Source organism: Ursus maritimus, unplaced genomic scaffold (genome assembly GCF_017311325.1).
Source record: "Ursus maritimus isolate PB19 unplaced genomic scaffold, ASM1731132v1 scaffold_1, whole genome shotgun sequence".
Taxonomy (NCBI): domain Eukaryota; kingdom Metazoa; phylum Chordata; class Mammalia; order Carnivora; family Ursidae; genus Ursus; species Ursus maritimus.
Window position 1 is genome coordinate 31,747,865 of NW_024423343.1, and position 24,840 is coordinate 31,772,704.

Sequence of the window (24,840 nt, forward strand, 5' to 3'; positions counted from 1 at the left end):
CTTATATTCCATCTCTAAATACAGTTACTTACATTCCATCACCCCTAAAGCATGTAGTCTTTTCAAAGATCTGTGCAAACAGAATGAACTATGGAAAATGTTAAATGGTAAGAGCTGCTTGTAGTTGATCACTATTTCACTTAAGATTCCAAAAACCTAGAAGTAAAATAGCTCATATCATTTATTTTTTTAAAAGATTTATTTATTTGAGAGAGAGAGCAAGAGTGGGGGAAGGGACAGAGGGAGAGAATACTCAAGCAAATACCCCGCTGAGTATGGAGCCTGATGTGGGGCTCGATCTCATGACCCCTGAGATCACGGACCTGAGCCAAAACCAAAAGTTGGATGCTTAACCAACTGAGCCACCCAGACATCCCGAATTGCTATCTTTTAAAATACTCAAAATTAAATTCTGCCTTTTGGATACTGATCAAACTCAGATTTTCCTTTAACAAACACCTTTTCACACTGGTTAACTTGCTGGCTTACTAGCTAAAACCAAAATGTTTCATAAATGATACACAGTCCCATTTCAAATCTCCATGTAATTTTACTGTGTAAGATTTGTGAACACTAATTGCAAAGTGAAACTAGTTGTATCATTTTGTAAGGAAATAATTTGGCTCAGGTAGCAAAAGAAAAAAGAATGCAAACTGGTATGTACTATTGGCTTTTTGTGTTCATTACTGTGTCAGGCTGAATAATGGCACCCAAATATGTCCACATCCTAATCTCTGGAATTTGTGAATGTTAACTCACATGGTAAAATAAAGTCACCTTTGTAGAGGTGATTATGCTAAGAATCTTGAAATGGGGAAGATCAATTTGGATTATCCATGTGGGTTCAATATAATCACAACATGCCTAATAGGAGGGACACAGGAAGAGTCAGAAGCAGAGAAGGTGGCAATGGGATGATGGAAGCTGAGGTTAAGATGATGTGTTTTTAAGATGGAAAAAGTGGCCATAAACCAAGGAACACAGATGACCATGAGAAGCTGAAAAAGACAAGGAAACAGATTTTCCCCACAGAGCATCCAAGAAATCAGCGCTGCTGACTTCTGACCTTAGCTCAGTGAAATTGATTTGAATTTCTGACCTCCAGAATTTTAAGAGGGAATTTATGTCATTCTAAACCACTAAATTGGGGGCGCCTGGGTGGCTCAGTCGTTAAGCGTCTGCCTTCGGCTCAGGGCGTGTTCCCAGAGTTCTGCGATCGAGCCCCACGTCAGGCTCTTCTGCTGGGAGCCTACTTCTTCCTCTCCCACTCCCCCTGCTTGTGTTCCCTCTCTCGCTGGCTCTGTCAAATAAATAAAATCTTAAAAAAATAAATAAACCACTAAATTGTGTTAGTTTGTTACAGCAGCAACAGGAATGTCATATAATCACCTTTTAAATGAAGTGACATAAAGGGAGAAGAGGCGAGTTATCTGATGTTGTGATCAATAATATCCATCAGTTAAATACTATTTTATAGTAAAGGCAATTAGATTCAGGGTATCAGCTATTCACTTCAAAGAAACTTACTTTGCCTCTCTTATTAAGATTACTCCTTGTCAAGTATAGAGATTTCTCTTTTATGAAAGATAATCGAAGCACTGAGCTCCTTGAATAAGATCTCTCTATATTTTAAATTGTTTCCATAGTGTATGTATCATATATTTGCTTGTTTAATAATTTATAATTTATTATTAACCTTTTGGTACATTTTTATGAAGAACTCCATACTTGTTACCCAATATTTAAACATATGTAGCAATAATCTGGATCCTTATAACCAGTATGTCAACTGGCCTACTTTCATTAAAGTGAAATTAAAATTGTGTATTACAATGGTATATGTCCTTTTTAAAAATAATTTGGTTTATGATCTTATGAATCACAACTTACCTAACAACCATCCTACTACATCTCATCATTCTTCAGATGACTGCCTGTGTTTACTCTGATTAATGACATGCTGCGCTTACAATGTACACTCACAGGGCAATCAATGATCCCTCATTTTCTTGTTCTGATTCCTAAGTTTATTTTATTTTATTTTAAAGATTTTATTTATTTATGTGCCAGAGAGACAGCCAGCGAGAGAGGGAACACAGCAGGGGGAGTGGGAGAGGAAGAAGCAGGCTCATAGCGGAAGAGCCTGGTGTGGGACTCGATCCCAGATCGCCAGGATCACGCCCTGAGCGGAAGGCAGACGCTTTAACGACTGCGCTACCCAGGTGCCCCCCTAAGTTTATTTTTTAAGTAATCTCTATACCCAAAGTGGGGCTCAAACTCATGACCCCGAGATCACAACTCACATGCTCTTCCAACTGAGCCAGTTAGGCATCCCCAATAATATATTTTTAACCTCTGATCCTTTAATATTATTTCATTTGATCCCTAAACCATCATCAACATTCTATTTTATACATGAAATGTAACTGAAAACCAGATAGGTTTAAGTGTCTTAATATAAATCACAGGGCTGATTTTTAATAGAAATATAACTTGAAGCCAGATCTTTAGTTCCAGGTGTATGCCCTTTCCACTATATCACATTCTATTAAAGACATATGATAGTATCTCAGAATCTTAACCAATATTGTTGACCATAGATCAAAATTTCCTGTTTCAATATACTTAAAAAATAGTAGTGACCTTAGTACATTAGGATCTATTTATGGTATCTAAGACAACTGTGAGAAATTAAAGAATGAAGGTTGTCTTAAGAAAAAAACCACTAGAAATTAATATACTGTTTGCTATGGTGTTATGGACTTATTTCACAAAAGCAAGGCAGTCTTAATTAAGCCCTTTACTGACCTGGCTTTGACTGTCCTATGACTGCAAAATCTCACCAGATGAAATTAATGCAGGAAATTTCCAATTCGAGCATTGTCTTCAATAAAAGTGTAGTATCATATATAGATGGTAAGGCTAGAAAAAGGTTAATGTTCATTTCTGCTGTGTTGTTACTCTGGAACTAGACAAAAGTACTAGAAAGAACCTGGAACAGAGCTTGGATTCTGTTTTATTATGGTTTAGGATTTATTAACCTTAACAAACACAGGAGGATTAGGTCAACATTTAGACTGTCAAAAGTTGATGAATAAAATATTTTAATTATATGAAAGGAAAGTTAAAAAAAAAAAAAAAAGCCCAGCTTAATGTATTATTCAATGAACCATCAATGGATATCCCTGGCTTATGATCATTTCCTGAAGGGGGAAATGTAACATGTTTCTGAGGTGGCTTTAAAACCAAAGGCATAATATCTGTTGTTATATATGACAAAAACTGGTCAATTAACCCCATTTATCTTATACACACAGGACTACAGAAGAAATTCTCATACAAAAGCAGTGATCAATTTGCTGCTTAACAAAAACTGTATTTAATCTCTTTCTCACTCAAATTGACAAGACTAAATTCTAATCAGACTATGAAGTGAGAATTACAAATCAACTGAAGAAAGTAACATCATTTTTTTATTTGATTTAAACCCATCTTCATATACAAAGCTAATGTATTATGTACAAAATAAATGTACACTCTGAAAAACTATTAGAATACAAATTTCCAAAGGACTAAAAAAAGTGCAAAATTCTCAATTATCTTCAATCATGCTATACAGAAACAAATCAAATATTAGCGCATATACACACACTGAAAAATTTTAAAACACTCAATGTAACAAAACAAAACACATCTTATATATTTAATCTTAAAAAGATGAGAAAGGAAAGAATGTATTGCACCAAATTAACAGTAACTTCATTATAATGAGAAGACTAATCAAAATTATTTACACATCTTTATTAAATCTAAAATTTTCTCAACTTTAAGACCATTTTTTTGGCATACAAATATTCATTGAGTCACAGTTTGCACAGTCAATAATTAGATATAAATAAGGCTTAATATTTTCTTTTTCATGGTCAATTCCAGTAGAATAAATGAAAAGGAACATTTTATGATAACTACACAACTTTTTGAATTCCTTAAATATTTAAGTAGCAGCACAATTTGCAAGTATTTTTTTTTTTTTGAATGAGTAATTCTCAATTTTCAGCTATCCTCCTCTGACTATGTGCATTCACATGCATTCAAGTCACTGTCACCCTCTATGATAACACTGAAATGTTCCTATTTAATCTGGGTCCCAGAAAAACTGACGTAAGAGACAAATCATATGTGTTTGATATTTTTCTGTCTTAGTGGATTTATTTCTATAGCAGTGCATCTGATAGAAAATGTCTAGCTAGAGGTCTCATTACTTTTTGCTAAGTTTTTTGCTCCAAGTATATAAAAGCAAATAACTGGGGGAAAGAAAGCCATACTCCTGAGGAGTTTCTGAAGAGAACAGACCATCCATACAGTTTTCTAACAATTTTTCTTACCTACAGCTAATTATAAAATAAACAGTATCCACAAATATTTTTGGTGATAGTATTTTTGAATCACAGAGAGCAGTAAAGTGCTAGAAAAGGAAAAAAAAAAAGTCTAAAATGTACAAGATCTTTGACAGCAAGATCTACTGTAATATGTCATAATTTTAGAAGGTAGAAACTATGATAAATACTTTTAAAAGCAATCAAAATCCCAAAGGAAGAAATAGAGTTATTTTCTTTAATCCCTATGTAAGAAATTAAGAGGTTGAATTTTTTCAGTTAGGTCTGACAACTGGTATCTCCTTACCAGAACCACTTCTAAAGTGTTTATTGATTAATATAATTTTAACATTCTGAAGAGCAAAATAATGCCAATCACAGTAAGTTTTTTCCTTCAAAATGCAAGATGGGCATTTGTTGAATTTATAGGTTAAGCCCACTAAATCTTAAAACACATTGCTTGGATAGTGTGGGAAATGTTTCCAAGGGAAGGAACATCAAAAATAGCATTTTAACATGAACTAGTTAGTACCCTGGCTACCAGAGAACCTCTGGTTTCAATACCTGTCATTTTGATATATATTATTACCAAAATAAAATTTTAAAAGGTCCAATTGGAATAAGACTTCTTAAAAAGTTTATATTTTAATCAAAAAATATAATTCTATTTTTCAACCCTACCTAAATCCTAACTTTATTCTTTTTTTTTTTTTAAAGATTTTATTTATTTATTTGACAGAGAGAGAGACAGCGAGAGAGGGAACACAAGCAGGGGGAGTGGGAGAGGAAGAAGCAGGCTCCCAGCGGAGAAGCCTGAAGTGGGGCTCGATCCCACAATGCTGGGATCACGCCCTGAGCCAGAGGCAGACGCTTAACGACTGCATGCCCCAGGCGCCCCCCCAACTTTATTCTTAAATTACAGTGCTACATTGTAATATCACAAATAGCTAATCATTTTGTACATTCAAAAATAGGTATAAATTTTAAATGAGACAGCCTCATAAGTGGAAAAACACACAAAAACACACCCCAAACTCCACTAACAGTCAACTTTGAAAAATGAATGTGTAACTCAATGACAGAACTGTGCTGTTGTTATTGTTATTATGGTAATATTTGCAAAGTAAGTTTCCAAAGAAACATTAAAACTATGCCACAGAAAACAAATGTTAGATTAGTGACTTTCTATTTGTTCTTTTCCCTTGAATTTTCAGTTTATAAGATTATAGGCATTAAGACAAAAGTAGATACAGTTGTATCTCTGTCCTTTCATTTTTCACTACAGCCATTAGCTTCATAGGTCCAAATCCTATAAAGTGTTTAGAAATCACCCATATGTGACAAATGCCAGTGAGATCATCTAAGATATGTCTGATGAATTACACAATCTAGCCAAAAAAGTATATGATAATACAGCTACTTTTAGACAGGGTTCTTATACTGAAGAAAATCATGTAACTCCTATATCTAGGATGGTTTTATATTTTTAACGTAGAAAATTGTATCATTTCCAAAACAGGCCTAAATATCTTAAATGTTAATGCTTTATTCTCTGTAATACTAGGACTTTTTAGATGAAAAAATTAAAGATTATTTCCATACTGAGAAGCCATCAGAAATACTTAGGGAATATAGGGAATATATCCAATGCTTTTTAATTAGAAAAATTCTATTGATTATTACCTTCAAGGTTATGAGAGATCTAATTCTATTTTTAAACCTAGCATTTTGTAACTCATGCTTTTTATTAATACTTTAACATGTTACCTAATTCAAATATGCAAAATATTCACTGAGAGTCACTAGGAACTAATAAAATCAGACACTTTTTTGGAAACAAATGTTGGTTGTAATATTCAAATGTGAAAAGTCTGAACAAAGAATAATGATGCAACTGAAAAGGAAATCTGGTTGTTTCACTGCCAAGCAAAACAAAGATAAGAAAGCCATTCCAGGCAAATTTTAGAAAAATGTCTCCAAGGATAATGTGGATAAGCAATCTGATTTATAAAAGTGAATGGATATAATTTCTATAATGGAAAATATTTTAAGACTTAACATAAGAATCCCGAGACGTAATTTTTTTTATACTAAGTAAAGAGATTCAGAAAGTCCAGAGTAGTGCCTAGACTTCTGTATATTTACAGAACTTCCCGGACAAGTTTGATCTGCGATCTCACTTAAGGAAACACTGGCTTAGAAAATGCTAGATTCAAATTACAGAAGTCGTGGCCAACATTTTAATAATATTGAAATGGTGACTGATAAACACCATATTGTTGTTGGAATAACGTCATCAGAAAAAGCACCACCAGGACTCCGATATAGGAAAGCTCTTCAAAACAATGTTCTGGATGTGGTCAAATTTAAAGCAAAGCAAATGTTGGGTATATATACTAAATGAATTAGGCAAAAAGAATACTGAGAATGGATATTTGTTGGGAATGATAAAAATATTTAAGATTGGCCACTTATTGGGAAAGAACAGTCAGCTGATGAAAGGAACAGTAATTAGGACAAGCTAGGAATCTGGGTGATAGAGGAAAACAACAGATTAGATTTAGAAAAGAATGTATTTCATTCTATCAGTCAAAAATTTTATCCCGCAGACAGGTTTAAGAACTTATTTATGGAAGTCAAGTGTACTGATGTATTTGAAGAGACCAACCTTCACACACACTCTATGATAGTACGTGTTATATATATTATTTAATATTTATATTTAATATAGTTCATGCACTTACATCTTTTCATTGAAAAGGTGATAAAGACAATGCTACTCATTTTATAAATGTAAATATATAAAAGGAGCTAACCTCTTTAAATTTAACTGAAAGATTTCCATTAGTGATTTCTTCAGTAACAACAATAAAAATATACTTAAAGGCAAAGGCCATGTGTCTATCATCATTAAATAAAAATCTGGTATTCGAACTAAAATTTTCTCTGCCTGCTCTTATTCAAGTAAAATATAAACAATCTTAGGTTAAGTTCAACTTTCAGATCTAAATTCTAATTAATTATGAGGGTACACTTACTCCTTCAGATGCATAATTAATTTTCAATACCAGTTCTTTAAGGATAATTGTTATATGCCTTACATAGAGGAAAAAAGGAAGCCTCACTGACATTCCTTGCTAACGACATGAATACCTGGCATTTTCTCTCCTACAAAAAGGATGTGACCTAAAAAAAAGCACTGTGACCTAATGGGAACTAATAGAAACTTATTAATAGCTGACACGAGCTTCACAGGCTTAAAAGATTTAAAGCCAACTGGACAAGCTTTATTTTTATATACTTTTCTAATTTCCATGCCCTGATCTACTTTTTCTTCTCTACTCCAATTTTATCTAAGCATAACACAACACTGACTGCAGAGTTGAAAAACTGGTTCCTTATTCTCTAAATGAACACAGCTATTCTATGTTTTAATATTTGAGACCTCACTTTCTAACAGCAAAATCATTATCCTAGTATAAATCTCTCCCCATCACCAGGATGCTGAGATTTTTTATTTCCATCATTACCAGTGTCAAGAAACAAAAGCAGATGAAAATTTCTTTAGACAGCAAACTTCATAGCAGCCACGTTGAGATAGTATACTGATCAACTGAAATCATCTATTATTCCATTCTAATTGTTCATTGTTCATTTCTCCTATTATATAAATAGAAACATCTTCTGCAGATAACATCAAAATACACCAGAATCCCCCAAAGTATATCTTTCCAGTGATTTTATGTAGTTATTTTTAATTCAGTGGGCTACACTGTTTAAAAGAGGTTTACATTTTTCAGCTAATGGTTCTACTGTATTTGCTTACTTTAACAGATAAACTCAAGTTCCATTCCTCTAGACTACTGCTAGTATTCTCAGATTTTCCTAAAAATCTTACATTTTTGGTTTTTATTTTTTGGAAAAAGTAATATAAGGAAGAATTCCACACTCTGAACATCTACTGTTAGTCTAGGTAGGATATTGATTTTACTGTGAACAAAGGGTCTTCTATTTGTGCTACAAAATGAATGCTGCTTGTTCGGTTCTTCCATCTAAAAAGCAGCAAAGTAAAACAGCATAAATTTAGGAATTTTGCCCTGATAAATTAAACTTCTTTGTAATTTGTAAGCATCCATCCAAAATAATTCTAAAACCAATATTAAGTAATAAAGAAGGCATCATTATACCAAAATCTCTGGATAAGTAAGAAAAAGAAAAATTCCCAAAATTTTGATTCAGAAAAGTTTTTTAAAAAATCAACATTTAAAATACCAAAAGTCAATCATGTTGGTTCTGATGACTTGAAACCTCCTCAAAAATATAAGAAATAGAAATAGAATTAAATAAATAGAAGCAACAAATCTCAATAAATCATAATTATCTCTATTGACTTGTTTTGAGACATTTCTATCACAGATTTCTGAAGTCCTTAAAAAGGAAACCTTCACATTTACATATGCTCTATTTTACACTTGCTGCACCAGTTTATTTCAGTGTTATTTACCTAAAACATAACTGTTTTTGTTTTTGTTTTACTAAACAAAACAGGGGATTTTAAATAATTGGAAAGAAAATTCTTCTATATGTTTTTATTAGTCCTGACTCAAACAGATCACATCTATTCAAAAAGCTTCCCTAAACAGAATCCTGTATTTCTCTCAGTTTTTTTTTACTCACTCATAGGTTTATAAAGAAAATGTTATTAGATACTGTGGACAACCAAAGAGAAGAATTACAATGGGAAAGTTTCTTAAAGATGCCACTGAGGAGACAACTAGATGTAAGGAAAACTATGATTTGCAGAATGAAAAGGAATATTATTATTTTATAAGAACTATTATTGTGAGAAGTCTTTTTTTTCCTTCTGATCACAGACCCCTTTATGAAAGCCAAATGCTCACTCCTGAAAAGGCAGTTTACACAGAATTTCCACACAATTTCAGGGGATTCATAAATTCCCCCAAACCCATGGAATCTCAGATTAAGGACACTTGTAGTTGTAAAAGCTCTCTGACCTAACTCAAAAGATGTCCTTATAAAAGCACTAGGTTTAACAATCTTTTTGAATTCCAAAATAAATCTATCAGCTTTTTATTTTAAAATATTGAACATTAAGCATATGTAATACTTAACTATGTATAATAAAATTAATTATAATCTTAAAAGTTATACATAACATGAAATAGAAATGTTTTTAAAAATTACTATATCTAAATGACAAATTTAAGTGATGCATATCTTCTCAATTCATTTATCAACCACATGGAAGTTGTAGGTAAAAATGTTAATGTATTTGGGTATCACTGCTAACACTTCTAATTATAGGGAAAGACACAGTATTTGCTTAGTAAAGAATAAGCCAAGAAATTTTCAACTTTGCAGATATAAATTGTGCTACAAATGCTACTTAAAGGGTCCATCTGTCAAAAATCATAATCAGCATTTTTCCTTAATTATACTAATGAAATACATCTGCAAAATATACCTCTGGTTTCTCTTATTCCTACTTAACCCTTATTATTTAAGCATAATAATATATTTCACTAAGTTCTCATTAGTTATATGCTAAGTAGTAGTGGAATGACCCAATGTACCGGTTTCAACTGTCTTATACTCAACTTATCATGAAAACCTGGAATTTACACTGAGTTTTGAAAATCCAAGTGTGCAAAAGATGCCTTTAAAATATTACCCCAATCAGAAGTTCCATAAATAAACTGATGTATTTTTAAATATGGTGGTCAGTAAACAGGAAAGCGATTAAAGAATACATTAAAAGCCATGTCTCTCAACTGTCCCATCATCTGTACTCTTCTTAGAAATACTTTAAATTTTGCTGTTTAGAATAATAATGGGATTATATCCAACTTCTTCAGTTTTCAAAATTTTTTCCCCCAATGGATCTAATGAACTTTAGGAATGAACCACAAATCTAATTCAACTGTATTTTCTCAAATCCACCTTGGTTTAGATCAAGAATTAGTCAATAAGACTAGATTCAATGTTAACCAGAAATTTTTAAAGAGGATAATAATACAACCTATGTCTTTATACATACATAGCATACTGAATTTTGGTAATCCCTAAATGATTTTCAGGGATAAAAGCCCTGCTGTATTTCAGATAGTTGAGAGATGTGGTTAAAGTGACAAAGCAATAAATCAAGTTTCATTTATCCATGACAGAAGATGGAAATAGTAATCACTTGGAATCTTGAGTATTATATTCAGTTTCTCCAGCTGAAATCTGGCTGAGTCGCTTGCTAGATCCCCACAATTTTCGAGAAAGCTGACCTGAACGCATCTGTTTAAAGTAATCCAGAGAAATGAAGAATAGATGTTATTAAGGAAAAAAGAAAGAAAAAAAAAAAGAGTGAGTGAAATTGATATACAAGACACTGATTCTATAGAATGCAGAATATAAGTTTTGTTAGCAGAATAATTAACATTTTAGTGATTCTTGATTAATAATAATTAAGGAAAGGCTTCTCTACATTGGTTGTCTTTCAGTTGAGAAAGGTCTAATGCCATGTGTTAATTTTAAAATTAAATGCCCCAGTTTGTCCAAATTACCAGAGTCCCTTTCTTTATAAATTAACAAAACTGGGTGTTACGTGTAACTAATGAATCGTTGAACACTACATCAAAAACTAATGATGTACTATATGTTGGCTAACTGAACATAATAAAAAAATAAAAATAAATTAACAAAAATATATTATACTTCATTAAAATAATCTTCTGAAATTGTATTTTAGCTAATAAGACACATAAGTTTGAGGATTTTCTCCTCTTGTATTTAAAATAATATTAATGCTTATCAAAAGGATAAGAAGAAAGTAAAATACCATTCTGATGAAAATAATTTTAGGATATTTTGATATAAAAATTCTAATAATATTTAACAGAATGATAAAATTTAATTTAGAAAACAAGAATAGCATAAGTTCTCTGAAGGTTTTTTGCCCACCATTAAATTTATACCACCTACCACACTTATCAGCATATAATAATTATTAATTAAATTGGATTAATAATCCAATTGGTGAATAAATGCCCCTCTAAAAGTGCTTATACTTCTAGATAGGGCAAAAAACAATCCATGTGGGAAACATTTCTCAGTCTAGGCATATAATTATGATGTCAGAATTACTTTCCCAAGTGCAATCTACTTTTTCATGGTGATTCGTCTGCCGCTCTTTTTCAATGGTTACCCTTCTCTAGGGTACATTTATTGAAGGGATAAAAAAGCCTCATGCAAAGACACTTTGGCATGCTTGTTTTGCATTTTCATTTCCAGATGTATTTCCGGAAACATTATTTCCATTAATCTATTACTACTTATTTATCTACTTATATCTACTTATAAATACCATCTTATTTATAAAAACAAATTTTGTACTGAGAATGTAATGTATAAAACCGATACATGACTTAAAATACACATTAATCAAGATTTTGATCTTTTAGATAAATTTAGATCTTGAAATAAAAATCTTTTCATACCTAAATCTTGATTTAATTTTGATACTGTCATATACAATTATATTTTAATTATGCAAGATTCTAAGTATTCGATTATATACTAAAGTAGATTCATATTTCAGCTGATAGATCCAAAGGTGTAAAATGATAAATACTTTTATTCAAAATCTACACACAATTCAGATTCCATGTGCTGTAGACTACATAAATCTTTCAATGAAGACAAAAAACTTACTTAGTAAATAGTACAAAATATTGATTAAGGCCTATGAAATGAAGCTGTTCAGGAATTTTTTCAATTTTTTGAAGAAAATGTGTGCACATAATGGTCACTTTATTTTTTAAAAAAATCAGTAAAATAAAAAATTGCAACATACTCACTCACTGAGAAAAAAACGCTTAAAATGTTTTAAATATAAGTGAAATACCAAGATATGGACTTGCTGACATTGTCTGGGGGACTGTTACACTAAAGGTAAATGTCACAGTCACTTTAATTTAATAAGACCTCTCTTTTGTTATAATAATATCTTGAAAAAGAGTATAAGAACTAATGAAATCTTAAAATATATATAAAACAAAAAGGTCCCTATGATCCATGGTAGATTTATTAAAACCAGTGACAGTGTGTTATTCACTAATGTCTTCTTTTGAAACGATTCCAGCAGTTGCCATATTTTAGATTTCCCAGAAAAGACTGATGGTATCAATATAAATTTATAATGCTTAATTTGACTCTATGTAATAAATTTTCTAGAAGAATCAGTAAATTACTTGGAATATAGCCACTAAGTTTTCTAAGGAAAAATATCAGATTTATGGTATCTGGATATTCAGTAATTGATAAACCATTGGCAAATCTACAGTAAGTACAGGAAATTCATTGAGAATTAGCATATTTGTTCTGCTAATTCTGGTATTCTTGTTGAAAGTAAAGTACATAGTTTTATTATTTGAGTCTGTATTTCATTTTTTATAAAGGTTTTTATGTATTAAAAATCCAAGTAGTGTCTTGAATCTAGATTTGGAAAGACAGATTAATAACTTTCTTATTCATATAGTGATAGAAACTGACAAATGTGTGCTTTCAATTGTATCATAATATAAACATCACTCTTGAATACTAGCTTTATCCCCTTTTCATTTACTGCCCTTTGAAAAATCAAATTTGGTTTTTAATTTGTTCATCCATAATGGAGACTTCTGATTCAGCTGGAACAAAGGAGAACCAAAGGAATCCCCAATAGTATGAGAAAAGAAGTTCTTGATGCTATGTTTTACCTCAGCTGGCTTGCCAACACCCACTACAATCAATTTACCATCTTCTAATCCTACAAGAATATGGCTGTATTCTTTGGTTACACAAACACAGTGGATAGGCATTCGCATGGCTAATGGGTTCATGCTGAGATTCAAACTAGAAGAGAAATAAAACACACACACATAATTACATGGTTACATAATAGATTCAAAGAACTTTATACCTGGAAGATAACCTAATGATCATCTGATTCTGCATTCTAATTTTACAGATGTGTAACTCAGATTCAGAAAGCCTGAATGGCTCATGCAAGGGCCCACATTATAGCATTACTTAAAATATATACTATATATTTTTTTCTATTCTCAACATCTGTTTTTCTTCTAACCATATATATCATCTCTCACTAAATGATTTTTACCTTGTTGATTAAAGAGTGAAAGTAGGATAAAAAGGGCAAAAGTTCAAAAAGTGTTTGTGTGTGTGCTGGGGGGGTACGGTTGAAGAAACTGTTCTTTTTGCCTTGTCTTAGAAGATGTAATATATAAACATATAATATAAAACAGTAAAATAATATATAATATTTAAAAACATAATACTCAATTATGGAAAGTGTCCATGGCTTTTAGGATTAGAGAATGAAGAATCCTCTGATGTACATACTATGTTTAGACTAACCTGCTAAAAGATCTCATTCATTTTTCTGATTTGGGATTCTTTTTTTTTCTCACCACTGATCTGGGATTCTCTTAACAATACCGTAAAAGAAAATGTTGGAAACATATGATTCAAATAGGGACTCAGTGCTTTACTGCTGGAGAAAGAATGACAAAAATGGGAAGATTTTCAAAATTTCAAAATTTTGAAATTTCAGATTTCAAAAATGAGAAGAATCACAGAAGTGATTGATATGAATGTAGTAAGAGAGAACACCCTGGGATCAGGAAATGATTTATAAGAAAGGTTTGGGAGGGGCCAAGATAGTCTCAGGAATATAAATATAAGCCATAATAATTTTTTTAAAATGGAAGAAAAGAATGTATTTGGGCATACAAGAAATAATAGTGCTTTGTGTATGTAAGTTAGTAAACATGAAGAATATAAAACTTAAAAACATATCCACTATTTAAACATCCTTTTCCTTCATTGGTTTAAATAACAAGACTCCCTACCAATTTTACACATACATATACACAATCATGAACAGAAAAATTAGCCTTAAAAATACTTTAGTTTGTTTTACCACAATTAAAAAAAAATTTAAGCCCTAACTATAGTTTGTAAAAATTCAAACTATAATTGAACAAATTTCCAAATCCCTAATCCAGGCTTGGCACCATGAAAATTATTTTTCTAGCTATTTTTTTAAATTTCACTGTGGTAAAATACACATAACATTAAATTTCCTACATTTTAAAAATGTACATCTATATTTCATTTACTAAACCAGAAATACTTTAGCTTCCCCAACTTTTTTCAGAGTTGCTAAAAATGACATTTTCATAATAAATGAAAACCAAAAGATTAGAAATCTTTGATTGCTGATTTCCACTCTAGGCTGAAAGTATTACCACCTTTTATTTTTTTCTTTAAATATTTTATTGTTAAGTAAGCATGGGGTTCGAACCCACAACTGCAAGATCAAGAGTTGCATGCTCCACCAAATGAGCCAGTGAGGTGCCCCTATTACCATCTTTACTTAAGTGAGACTTCAATGATTCTTACTATTTACCTGTGGAGATCTCTTATGGACAGGAAGCCTTGTAAGCTGCCCGTGATAATATATTCTCCAGTGATACATATATCTGATACTTGTTCTGTCAGGACTTGGGACCCTAGATACTTGCCATTTACAGAAAACAGATGTAATGCATTCTTATCCTGTAAAGATTAGATGAAGAAAATTTAATGATCTCAAATGAAAATGGAGTTTGAATACTGACAGTTAAAACTGTGACTATAACAGAATGACTATGGATTTAAAATTTTGGAATAAACATATGTTAAAGAGAAAGTGTGTAGACAGTATTGTTAAAGTGACTTTAAATGAGAAGTATATATTTTAAGAAAATATTTAAATAAATAATTGCCTAGTAAATAAACATTAAACAGGGACTCTGACCCCAAAAGAATTAAAATCTCATCCAGTCTAAAAAACCGCACAATATATATTTTTAAACCCAAAATTCTTAACACAAAACAAAATCTTAACTTTTTTTAAAGTTACAGGTTTTTTTTTAAAATTTTTATTTTAAGTTATCTCTACACTCAATGTGGGGCTTGAACTCATAACTCTGAGATCAAGAGTCTCAGGCTCTACCAACTGAGTGAGCCAGGCACCCGAAGATAGTGTTAAACATATTTATATTTACTTATTTTTTTTGAGAGAGAAAGAGCACACGTGCACATGCACACCCAAGCAGGGAAGGGGCAGAGGGAGAAAGAGAAAGAATCCTAAGCAGACTCCCCACTCAGTGGGGAGTCCAACGTAGGGTTCAATCCCACGACCCTGAGATCATGACCTGAGCTGAAATCAGATGAGTTGGATGCTTAAGAGTCGAATGCTTAACCGACTGAGCTACCCAGAGCCCCCGATTCTCTATTATTTTTTTAAATTTATTTTTTTAAAGATTTTATTTATTTGAAAGAGAGGGAGACAGAGGGAGCATAAGCCAGGTGAGGGGCAGAGGGAGAGGGACAGACAGACTTCCTGCTGAGCAGGGAGCCCAACTTGGGGCTCAATCCCAGAACCCCAGGATCATGATCTTAACCGACAGAGGCACCCAGGCACCCCATTGATTCTCTAATTTTTAAAAAGCTTTATCATGGAAAGAAAAAGAACATAATTCATGGCTTGTTTATTTATACCCAGCCTGTACAAAATGAATTTAATTTGGTTATAATTTCCACTTAAGCTTCTGAAGTCCCACATAACCAGAAATTCTTTTTGAAATCATGTATTAAATAGGTCGATAGAAATCCCTAAAACAGAATGTAAACATGAGGCCAAGACTGTGATAGGGGTCCATCTAATGGAAAAGAATGAACAAATTGAAAGATAAAAGGAAAATATCCTTTTCAAAATATGGTGTTCTTCATCAAAATGCTTCATACATACAGTATAATATGGAAAGGAAAAGACAGGCTTATAGATAGGCTAGCCCTACTGCAAGTAACTGTTATATACCTTGAGATTGGTCTTTTCTTCAATGCTGGAATAGATGACAATATGTCCTTCCCAAGATATAGCCAAATTAGGAACAGTCAGGAGCAGAGAACTCTCACAAGGTGGCCGTAAAGTCCTCATGTATTGACCTTTCTGAATGGTATGTATAATCACAGTGCCATCCTACACACAGAAAATATTAGAATATGAAAATAAGCCAGGTAAATACAGGAAAGGAACTCAGAAAATAATTATTCTACCAAGGATACGTGTATCTTAGAAGAAATTCCAATCTTAAAATTTGAAATAGTATTTTATTTTTATTTTTTTTTAAAGATCTCATCTATATTTGTCAGAGGAGAGAGAGAGAGCACAAGCAGGGGGAGTGGTAGGCAGAGGATGAAGCAGGCTTCCCGCTGAGCAAGGAGCCCTGATGTGGGACTTGATTCCAGGACCCCAGGATCATGACCTGAGCCAAAGGCAGACGCTTAACTGACTGAGCCACCCAGGCATCCCTTGAAATAATATTTTATTTCATAAGATGCCCTCTTTCCTTAACTAATAAGGAATACCAAAACAGAATCCAGTCTCTAAGTTTCTTCTTTCTGTTATGCTACTTCTGCAAAGTCCTACACAAACAATAAAGAATTCCTATACTTTTATCAATCCCCCTAGAAAATCTACCAATTTTAACATATGTGACTCCAAAGCAAGCATGAAAGTATTTAAATACTGCTTCTCAATTTGTAGGAAAAATTAGCGTTTTAAAAAATATTTAATTATCTATGGGGGGGGCAGAGGGGCAGTGGGAGATGGAGAGAGAGAATCTCAAGCAGACTCCCTGCTCAGCATGGAGCCCAAGGTGGGACTCGATCTCATGACCCTGAGATCACGACCTGACCCGAAATCAAGAGTTGGATGCTTAACCAACTGAGCCACCCAGGCGCCCTGAAAAAAATTAGCATTTCTTAAAGGTGAAATCTTACCCTTGATCCCGACACTGCCATGTCTAGTTCAGTGCTGATGCCGACACTCAATACCTCATCAGTGTGTCCATATAGAATCTGAAAAGGTTTAGATGCTAAGCCCACAGGAACACCTCCCTAATGTTAAAAGAGAAGCAAAGGTTAATTTCTGGTAGATTATTTTCTACAAAAAGGTTTATACTATATTTAAATTGTCTAATCACAAAGTAACATTGCAACTAGTTCTTACCACAACATCTATTCATAAAGGGACTCATTCATGTGTTCCTCCTTGGATTCTCAAATTATTCTCAGTCTTTTGAAGCTCTAAAACTTAATCTGAATAGTTCCAAAGTTGACTGCTTTGGATTAATTCTAACAGGTATATTATTTGCCCTTTCCATCTACAGATTTGCTCTTCCTTTACTACAAATAAACTTCATATTCTTTCTCTGAATACTTTTCTTTCTTTCTTTTTTTGGTTGACATAAAATGTCAGGTAGACAACAATTCTATAATTTATGCAATGCTGACCATGGTAAGTGTAGTTATCATCTGTTGCCTTACAATGTCATTACAATTAGCTCTGTTCCCTATGCTGTATCTCTGTGACTTATTTTATAGAATTTAATTATTTTAAAACTTTATTTCATATTAATAATTTGATATTCAGCCACATCAAGTCTGTTGCTTGCTGTTTCTACTTTTGAGTTTACTTATTATATTTGTAATGGTATTGGTTTTAATGTTGGTTTGATTCTTCTGCAATCATCCTTTTCATCTTATTTTAAGATTTATTTATTTTTATTTTGGAGAGAAAGAGAGCACACATGCATGAGGGAGCCGGGGTGGGGGGGAGGGCAGAAGGAGAGGGAGAGAAGCAGACTCCCCACTGAGCGTGGATCTGGATGCAAGGCTCCATCCCACAACTCAGAGCCCATGACCTGAGCCGAAATCAAGAGTCAGTCCCTCGGCTGAATGAACCACCCAAGTGTCAATCCTTTTCATCTTTATTTTATTTTATTTTATTTTATTTTATTTTATTTTATTTTATTTATTTGAGAGAGAGTGAGAGAGTGAGCATGAGCAGGGGCAGTGGGAGAGGGAGAAGCAGACTCCCCACTGAGCAGGGATCCTGATGTCGGACTCGATCCCAGGACCCTGAGATCATGACCTGAGCTGAAGGCAGATGCTAAACTGACTGAGCCACCCAGGTGCTCCTCTTTTTCATCTTATTATGCCACTGTATAATTTCATCTTTGAGGTCCTTCCTGTTTTACTGAATTGATATTCTTATGTTCTTCTGATGGCAAAATTTTATTGCAGGGAATCTCTCTACACTTGAGTTGTTGTCTTCACCTGTTTTTAGCATGTTTTGTTTATACATTACTTTCTATGATATAGAATGAGTAGTTGCCACGATATTTGTTTTATAATTATCCTAGATAACTTTAGATAGGTAGATAACTTTTACCTGTGCTATATGATGTGGATGAATTCCCAACAATACTCTTATCTGGGACACCTTTGTCTTCCTCTAAGATTGTCAGTCTAAATGCTTAGTGCACTCTAATTTTTAAAAATCAGGTAATGCCTATTATTAAGTATTTCAAATTACAGAGAAAGATGGACCCTTCTCAAAATCATTTTATAAAGTTTGCAAGTCTCAACAGTAAATATGGCAAAGACAGAACAAATACAGATTTATTTCACATATGAGTAGAGAAATAAGTACTAGCAAATACAATTTTGTAGTAAAATATAATATGCTGTGAATTATATGGCTTTATTACAGGAATTCAAGACTGGTTCAAACCTAGGAGACTTTTCAATGTAATAGATTACATTAAGAAAAAGAGAAAAACTACAAATAAAAAAAAAAGGAAGAGAAACTGAAAAATATCTGAAAAGGACATTATGAGAACTACTGACAAAATCAGAACATGAAATGTGGATTATATAATTTGTATTGCATATTGTATAAATGTTAAGTGCTCTCATTTTGATAACTGAACTGTGGTTATATATAAAAAAGACTTATTCTTAGAAAATACACACTGAAGTCTTTAGGGATAAAGGAACATAGTATCTACAACTTGTTTCTGACGATTTTATTTTTAAGTAATCTATACCTAAAGTGGGGCTCCAACTCACAACCCTGAGATCAAGAGTTGCACGCTCTACTGACTGGGCCAGCCAGGTGCCCCTACATCTTTTAAATTGTTCAAAAAAAAAAAAAAAAAAAAAGATGCTGTGAGAAAGACATTAGAAGACACTAATAAGACAAATGCAAAACTGTACTTTTTTTGTACTGAAATTTTACTAAAAAGCTACCAAATAAAAGAAGAAAAATGGAAGAAATATAAAATATAAATATATTTATAAATATAAATATAAAAACACACTTAATATAAAAAAACACAACCCAACAATGTACAGTGAAGTACAACAGCAAATGCTACACTAAATGGCACAACAATGAAGTCACTTTAATCAAAATCAGACATAAGACAGGGATGCTCACTATAATTTTTTTACCCTATTGCATTAGCTAATAATATAACAAGATAAGAAAATGAAATCATTACTATACTGGAAAAGATAAAGAAATCCACCTTTATTTTCATCATAAGACTGTATATCTATTTTCAGAAAATCTAAGAAATACTAATAATTATAAAAACTGGATAAGAAGATTTGGTAAACCAATTAGACAGCTGTATAGAAATCAATAGTTTTTTTATAGTAACCATAATCAATTACAAGTAAAGGTGATTTTTAAAAATCCCATCAAAATAGTAATAAGATTATGATAATTAGAAATAGACTTTATAAAAAAGTACAGAACCTAATAGAAAAAAATTACTAAAAGATTTTATTGAAGAACATTAAAAAAAGAACAAAATATGGAAAGACATTTTCTATTTCTGGAAAGGCATGATTATAAAACTGTCAACCCATACCAAATTAACATATAAATTAAATATAATTTCATCGAGACTAAAATAGAGTTTTTTGAGGAAGATATGGTTAAAATATTTTTAAATGTTCAGATGGAAAAATAAATACTAACGTAAAATATCTGAGAACATTTTTTGTAAGGCAACACAATGAGAAATTAGTTTTACCAAATATTAAACTACACTAAAATCAAAACATTTTGGTGTTGCCATAGAAATAGGTAAGCGTAAAAATATGGGGAACCCAGAAAAGATCCAATTCAGTGGGTAATCATTTATGCTGGCATAAAGGACTTTCCACCCAGAAGTAAACAAAACCATATATTTTAATATTCTATATTATTATAAAATATATATTATATACTCTCCCTATATTCTATCATATATATCTACATAGTATATATCTAATACTCTTATTCTATATTAAAAATTATAGAAAAATTAATTACCAATGGATTAAAGATTAAAATGTAAAAAAATAAAGCAAGAAAAATATTACAAGAAAATTTTTAGGTAATTATTTTAATACATTTGGAGAAGAAAGCCTGTTAAACAAAGTTGAAAACCTAAAAGCCATAAATAAAAAAGACACTTCCTTGAAACAACATTATAATGAGAGTACAATATGGTTGATGAAAATGGTAAATCTATAATTTTTAGCAGTTCCACCAGAAAGGAAGACAATGTGTAACTACCTGTTGTGTTATTTGCCATATCATACATGTAGTGTCTCTGGAACCAGAAATCAAATATATTCCACAGTAATCTGTAGCTAAACAAGTCACAATATCTGTAAAAAAAAAAAAAAAAAAGGAATTATTACAAAGAATGAAATGGTGTGGTTTTGCTGGAATAGAACTACAAGGGCAATTTTAGTTTATGTTCTATTATTAAATCAGTTATTTAGCAGGAGAAATATAAGAATGACAGTGGAAAAGCACTGGGAAAGGGTGACACAGGAAAGAAGCAGTATTTTTTTTTAAGATTTTATTTTTAGGGCACCTGGATGTAGACGCCCCAACTCTAGATTTTGGCTTGTGATCTCAGAGTTGTGAGATCAGGCTCTGAGTTGGGCTCTGTGTCAGCACGGGGGTCTGCCTGGAATTCTTTTTCTTTCTCTGCCCCTCCCCACTAAAATAAATAAATAAAATCTTTAAAAAAAATCTTAAAGTTTTTTTTCCTTAAAGATTTTACTTATTTATTTGAGAGAGAGAGAGCATCAGTGGGGCAGTGGGAGAGGGAGAAGCAGACTCACCCCAGTGAGCCCGATACAGGGCTTGATCCAGGGACTCCAGGATCATGACGTGAGCCAAAGGCAGACGCCCAGCCAACTGAGTCACCCAGGCGTCCCAAAGATTTTATTTTTAAGTAATCTCTACACCCAATGTAGGGCTCAAGCTTACAACCCCGAGATCAAGAATCACATGCTCCACCAACTGAGTGAGCCAAGCACCCCAGGAAAGCAGCAATATTAAACTCAAGTAGGAGAGCTTTTTTTGAGGCCACCCTGCTTTGAGAGTGAAGAGTACAAAGGGGACAAGGAAATGTCTATTGGAGTCCTGGCAGCGGGTTAGGTGGCTTGGAATGGATCTCCAGGAAGTTTTGACACGCTTCTCTAAGCTTTCTCACTCTCATTTCCACTCACGTTCTATTCCCATTAGGGACTGCAATCCTGTGGAATATGTGCCCCTAACCAAAACAGTACATACTACACTACAAATTCTCAATATGAAATACATTTTTTCTAAACCTTAAAAACCTGAGCTAAGTGGCACTTCAGGTGCCACCAGTGTAGAATTAGTAGCAGACTCCATTTCCCTTTCCCAATAGGTTTATTAGGGAAAAGTCTACACGATGGATATTTTGTTTTGTTTTTAGAGAGAGCGAGCATGGGGAGGAGAGGCACCAAGGGGGGGAGAGAGAGAGAGAATCTTAAACAGGTTCCATGCCCAGCGCAGAGCCCAGTGCAGAGCCCAACATGGGCCGATCTCACTACCCTGAGATCACGACCTAAGCTGAAATCAAGAGTTGGATGCTTAACCTACTGAGCCACCCAGGCATTCCCGCAATGTTTTATTCTTATATTGAAGACTGAAACACTAAGAAGCACCAAGTTAAACTACATTCAGTAATTTACCTCCCTCATGCTGTTAGCTAATAGGGCAGGTGATGTCTTATTCAACTATGGCAGATTTTTTTTTTTTTACCATTTTCTCTTAAAATTCTTATTTGTATCAACCAATTTTTATTTATTTTTATTTCTTAAAGATTTATTTATTTTGAGAGAGAGGTGGGGTAGAGGGAGAGAGAGGGAGAGAGAATCTCAAGCAGACTCCCTGCTGAGTTGCGGAGCCAAACATGAGGGAGGCTCCATCCCACCACCCTGAGCTCATGACCTGAGCAGAAATCAAGAATTGGATGCTCAACTGACTGAGCCACCCAGGCACCTTGCATCACCAAATTTTTTAAAAAAGACTTAGCCTAACATCGTTCAGATACTATGAAACTCTATTTAATTTGTATGGTATTTAGTATACCCCAAACACATTAAATATTCTTAAAGAAAGCATGATGTTTATAACACTGCTCTCCCAAAAGTTTACTTAGCTTTGAAGGTAAATTTTAATGCTTTTTATAGGACCATGTACCACTTTTGTAGTTAGAAGAAACAGAGAAAACTTTTCTTTTTTGGGGAAAAAAAGTTAATACTTACCCATATGTCTGATATTGTGTGAAATAACTTTGCCTTTTGTAAGTGACATCACTTGAATGCTATTATCCCAGTGTCCAGCACTGAAAAGCAACTTTGCATCATGTGATACTACGAACAGCTTAGAAGTGATCTCCAGCCCTGGAGCAAAAGGACCATTCATACTACGCTGAGTTCTGTAAACACAATTAAATATTAGACTTTTCCTCAAAAGATCACTTAGACTGATATCAACTATTTTTTAAATCTCTCTGAAAAAGAAAGAAAAATAAATCTGTTCAACTGTTCAATTTGAAATGTCCATTAATGAATTATAATGACTTTTAGAAAACACATTAATATGTATTCATATTTTTCATTACATAAAAAGATACATAACAAATAGTCTCAAGGGTTAAGCTAAAGAATTTGAGACTGGTGAAGGTGTGGAAAAGGTTTAAATCTTGCCTTTCAAAGCTAACTTAGGACGACTGTCAATTCTGTAAATGGTAGTATCAAAGTATAAAGGACAAGATGAGGATATGACAGGATGAGGAAAGCTGGAAATCAACTGAAACCAGGAATCTACTGCACAGGCAGATAAATGTGTATGTAACAATATTCATGAAGATCATTTTTCACTCAAACCAAAGCAAGCATATGGGTTTTATCTGCTTTCCAGTGAAATAAATACCTGTGAGGTCAGCCAATCTAGATTTCGTAGAAAGATACAAAGCAGTTACACGCAACTAATGAATCGAACACCACATAAAAAACTAATGATGTACTATATGTTGGCTAACTGAACATAATAAAAAAAGTGATTGCACTTCAGTGTGTGTACAGAGAATGAGGGCCGATTCTGAGAGTTCAGCTCTCAAACTTTATTATTCAATATTAATTTGCTGAAGGTATGCTTTGTAACAAGCACAATAGTACTAAGTCCAGTGTGGGATAAGAAGGAAAAAAGACGTTGCTCCTAATAAACATACAGCTAAAGCAACTCAAAGTAAGGGAAACCTTTGGATATTTAAAAAATTAAGGTAAATAACAAATTCTTATATAAAATATACAAGGCTTATTTATAAATAACATTGTACATAAAAAATACAATCAAGCCTAAAAATTACTCCTAATAATTTCCTTCTTTTTTTTTTTTTAAAGATTTTAAAGATCTTATTTATTTGTCAGAGAGAGCACAAGCAGGGGGAGCAGCAGGCACAGGGAGAAGCAGGTTCCCTGCTGAGCAAGGAGCTCGATGCGAGACTCGATCCCAGGACTCTGGGATCAGGACTAGGGCCGAAGGCAGATGCTTAACCAACTGAGCCACCCAGATGTCCCTAATTTCTGTTTCTATAATGGTATTAGAGAAACTGTTTTATCCTTAAGCCAGTATTCAAGTCAGGAAGAGGGAAAGAGGGAAAAAAAACCTGCAGGTCTATTCTATTACTTTCAAAGAGACACCAATCAATTTAGTTGTTTTTCCTGGGAATAAGGTACCAGCTGCACCTGTTTTGCTTTAAATGTTCATTTACTTACTTTGGATTTGTTACAGTTTGATCTTTGATGAATGTAAAGTAATTAGAAATGTTTCTGTCATAAGGCAACCATCCATGGGTTCCAACAATGTAATTCATGCTTACTGTTATCTGGAAAAGAACATATGAAGACAAAAATGAAATAAAAGACTAAAGAAAGCAGCACAAAATAACCAAATGCTCACATGATGTTAGCATTTATCATGTAAGGAATAATGTGGGATTGTGTACTTAAAACACAAAATTTATTAATTCTTTTCCTCTTTAATATTTTATTTTTAGGTAATCTCTACACCCAAAGTGGGGCTCAAACTCACAACCCTGAAATCACATGCTCTACCGACTGAGCCAGCCAGGTGCCCTGCATAAAGTCTTAATAATAATTGGAAAAAGCTCTTTGT

The 24,840-nt window shown here is 32.9% G+C and overlaps 1 protein-coding gene across 1 annotated transcript in view; it reads right to left on the reverse strand.

The window, feature by feature from the left end:
- Nucleotides 1-9,659: 9,659 nt before the first annotated feature.
- Nucleotides 9,660-24,840, reverse strand: part of NBEAL1 (neurobeachin like 1) — a 186,347-nt gene continuing 171,166 nt past the window's right edge. Inside the window, exons 48-55 of the mRNA XM_040641841.1 lie at nucleotides 24,441-24,550; nucleotides 22,926-23,098; nucleotides 20,908-21,002; nucleotides 17,274-17,390; nucleotides 16,309-16,470; nucleotides 14,854-15,002; nucleotides 13,142-13,277; nucleotides 9,660-10,679 (exon numbers count right to left, since the gene is read on the reverse strand). Coding sequence (XP_040497775.1) covers nucleotides 10,578-10,679; nucleotides 13,142-13,277; nucleotides 14,854-15,002; nucleotides 16,309-16,470; nucleotides 17,274-17,390; nucleotides 20,908-21,002; nucleotides 22,926-23,098; nucleotides 24,441-24,550 — 1,044 coding nt within the window. The 3' untranslated portion in view covers nucleotides 9,660-10,577. The remainder of the gene's footprint in view (nucleotides 10,680-13,141; nucleotides 13,278-14,853; nucleotides 15,003-16,308; nucleotides 16,471-17,273; nucleotides 17,391-20,907; nucleotides 21,003-22,925; nucleotides 23,099-24,440; nucleotides 24,551-24,840) is intronic.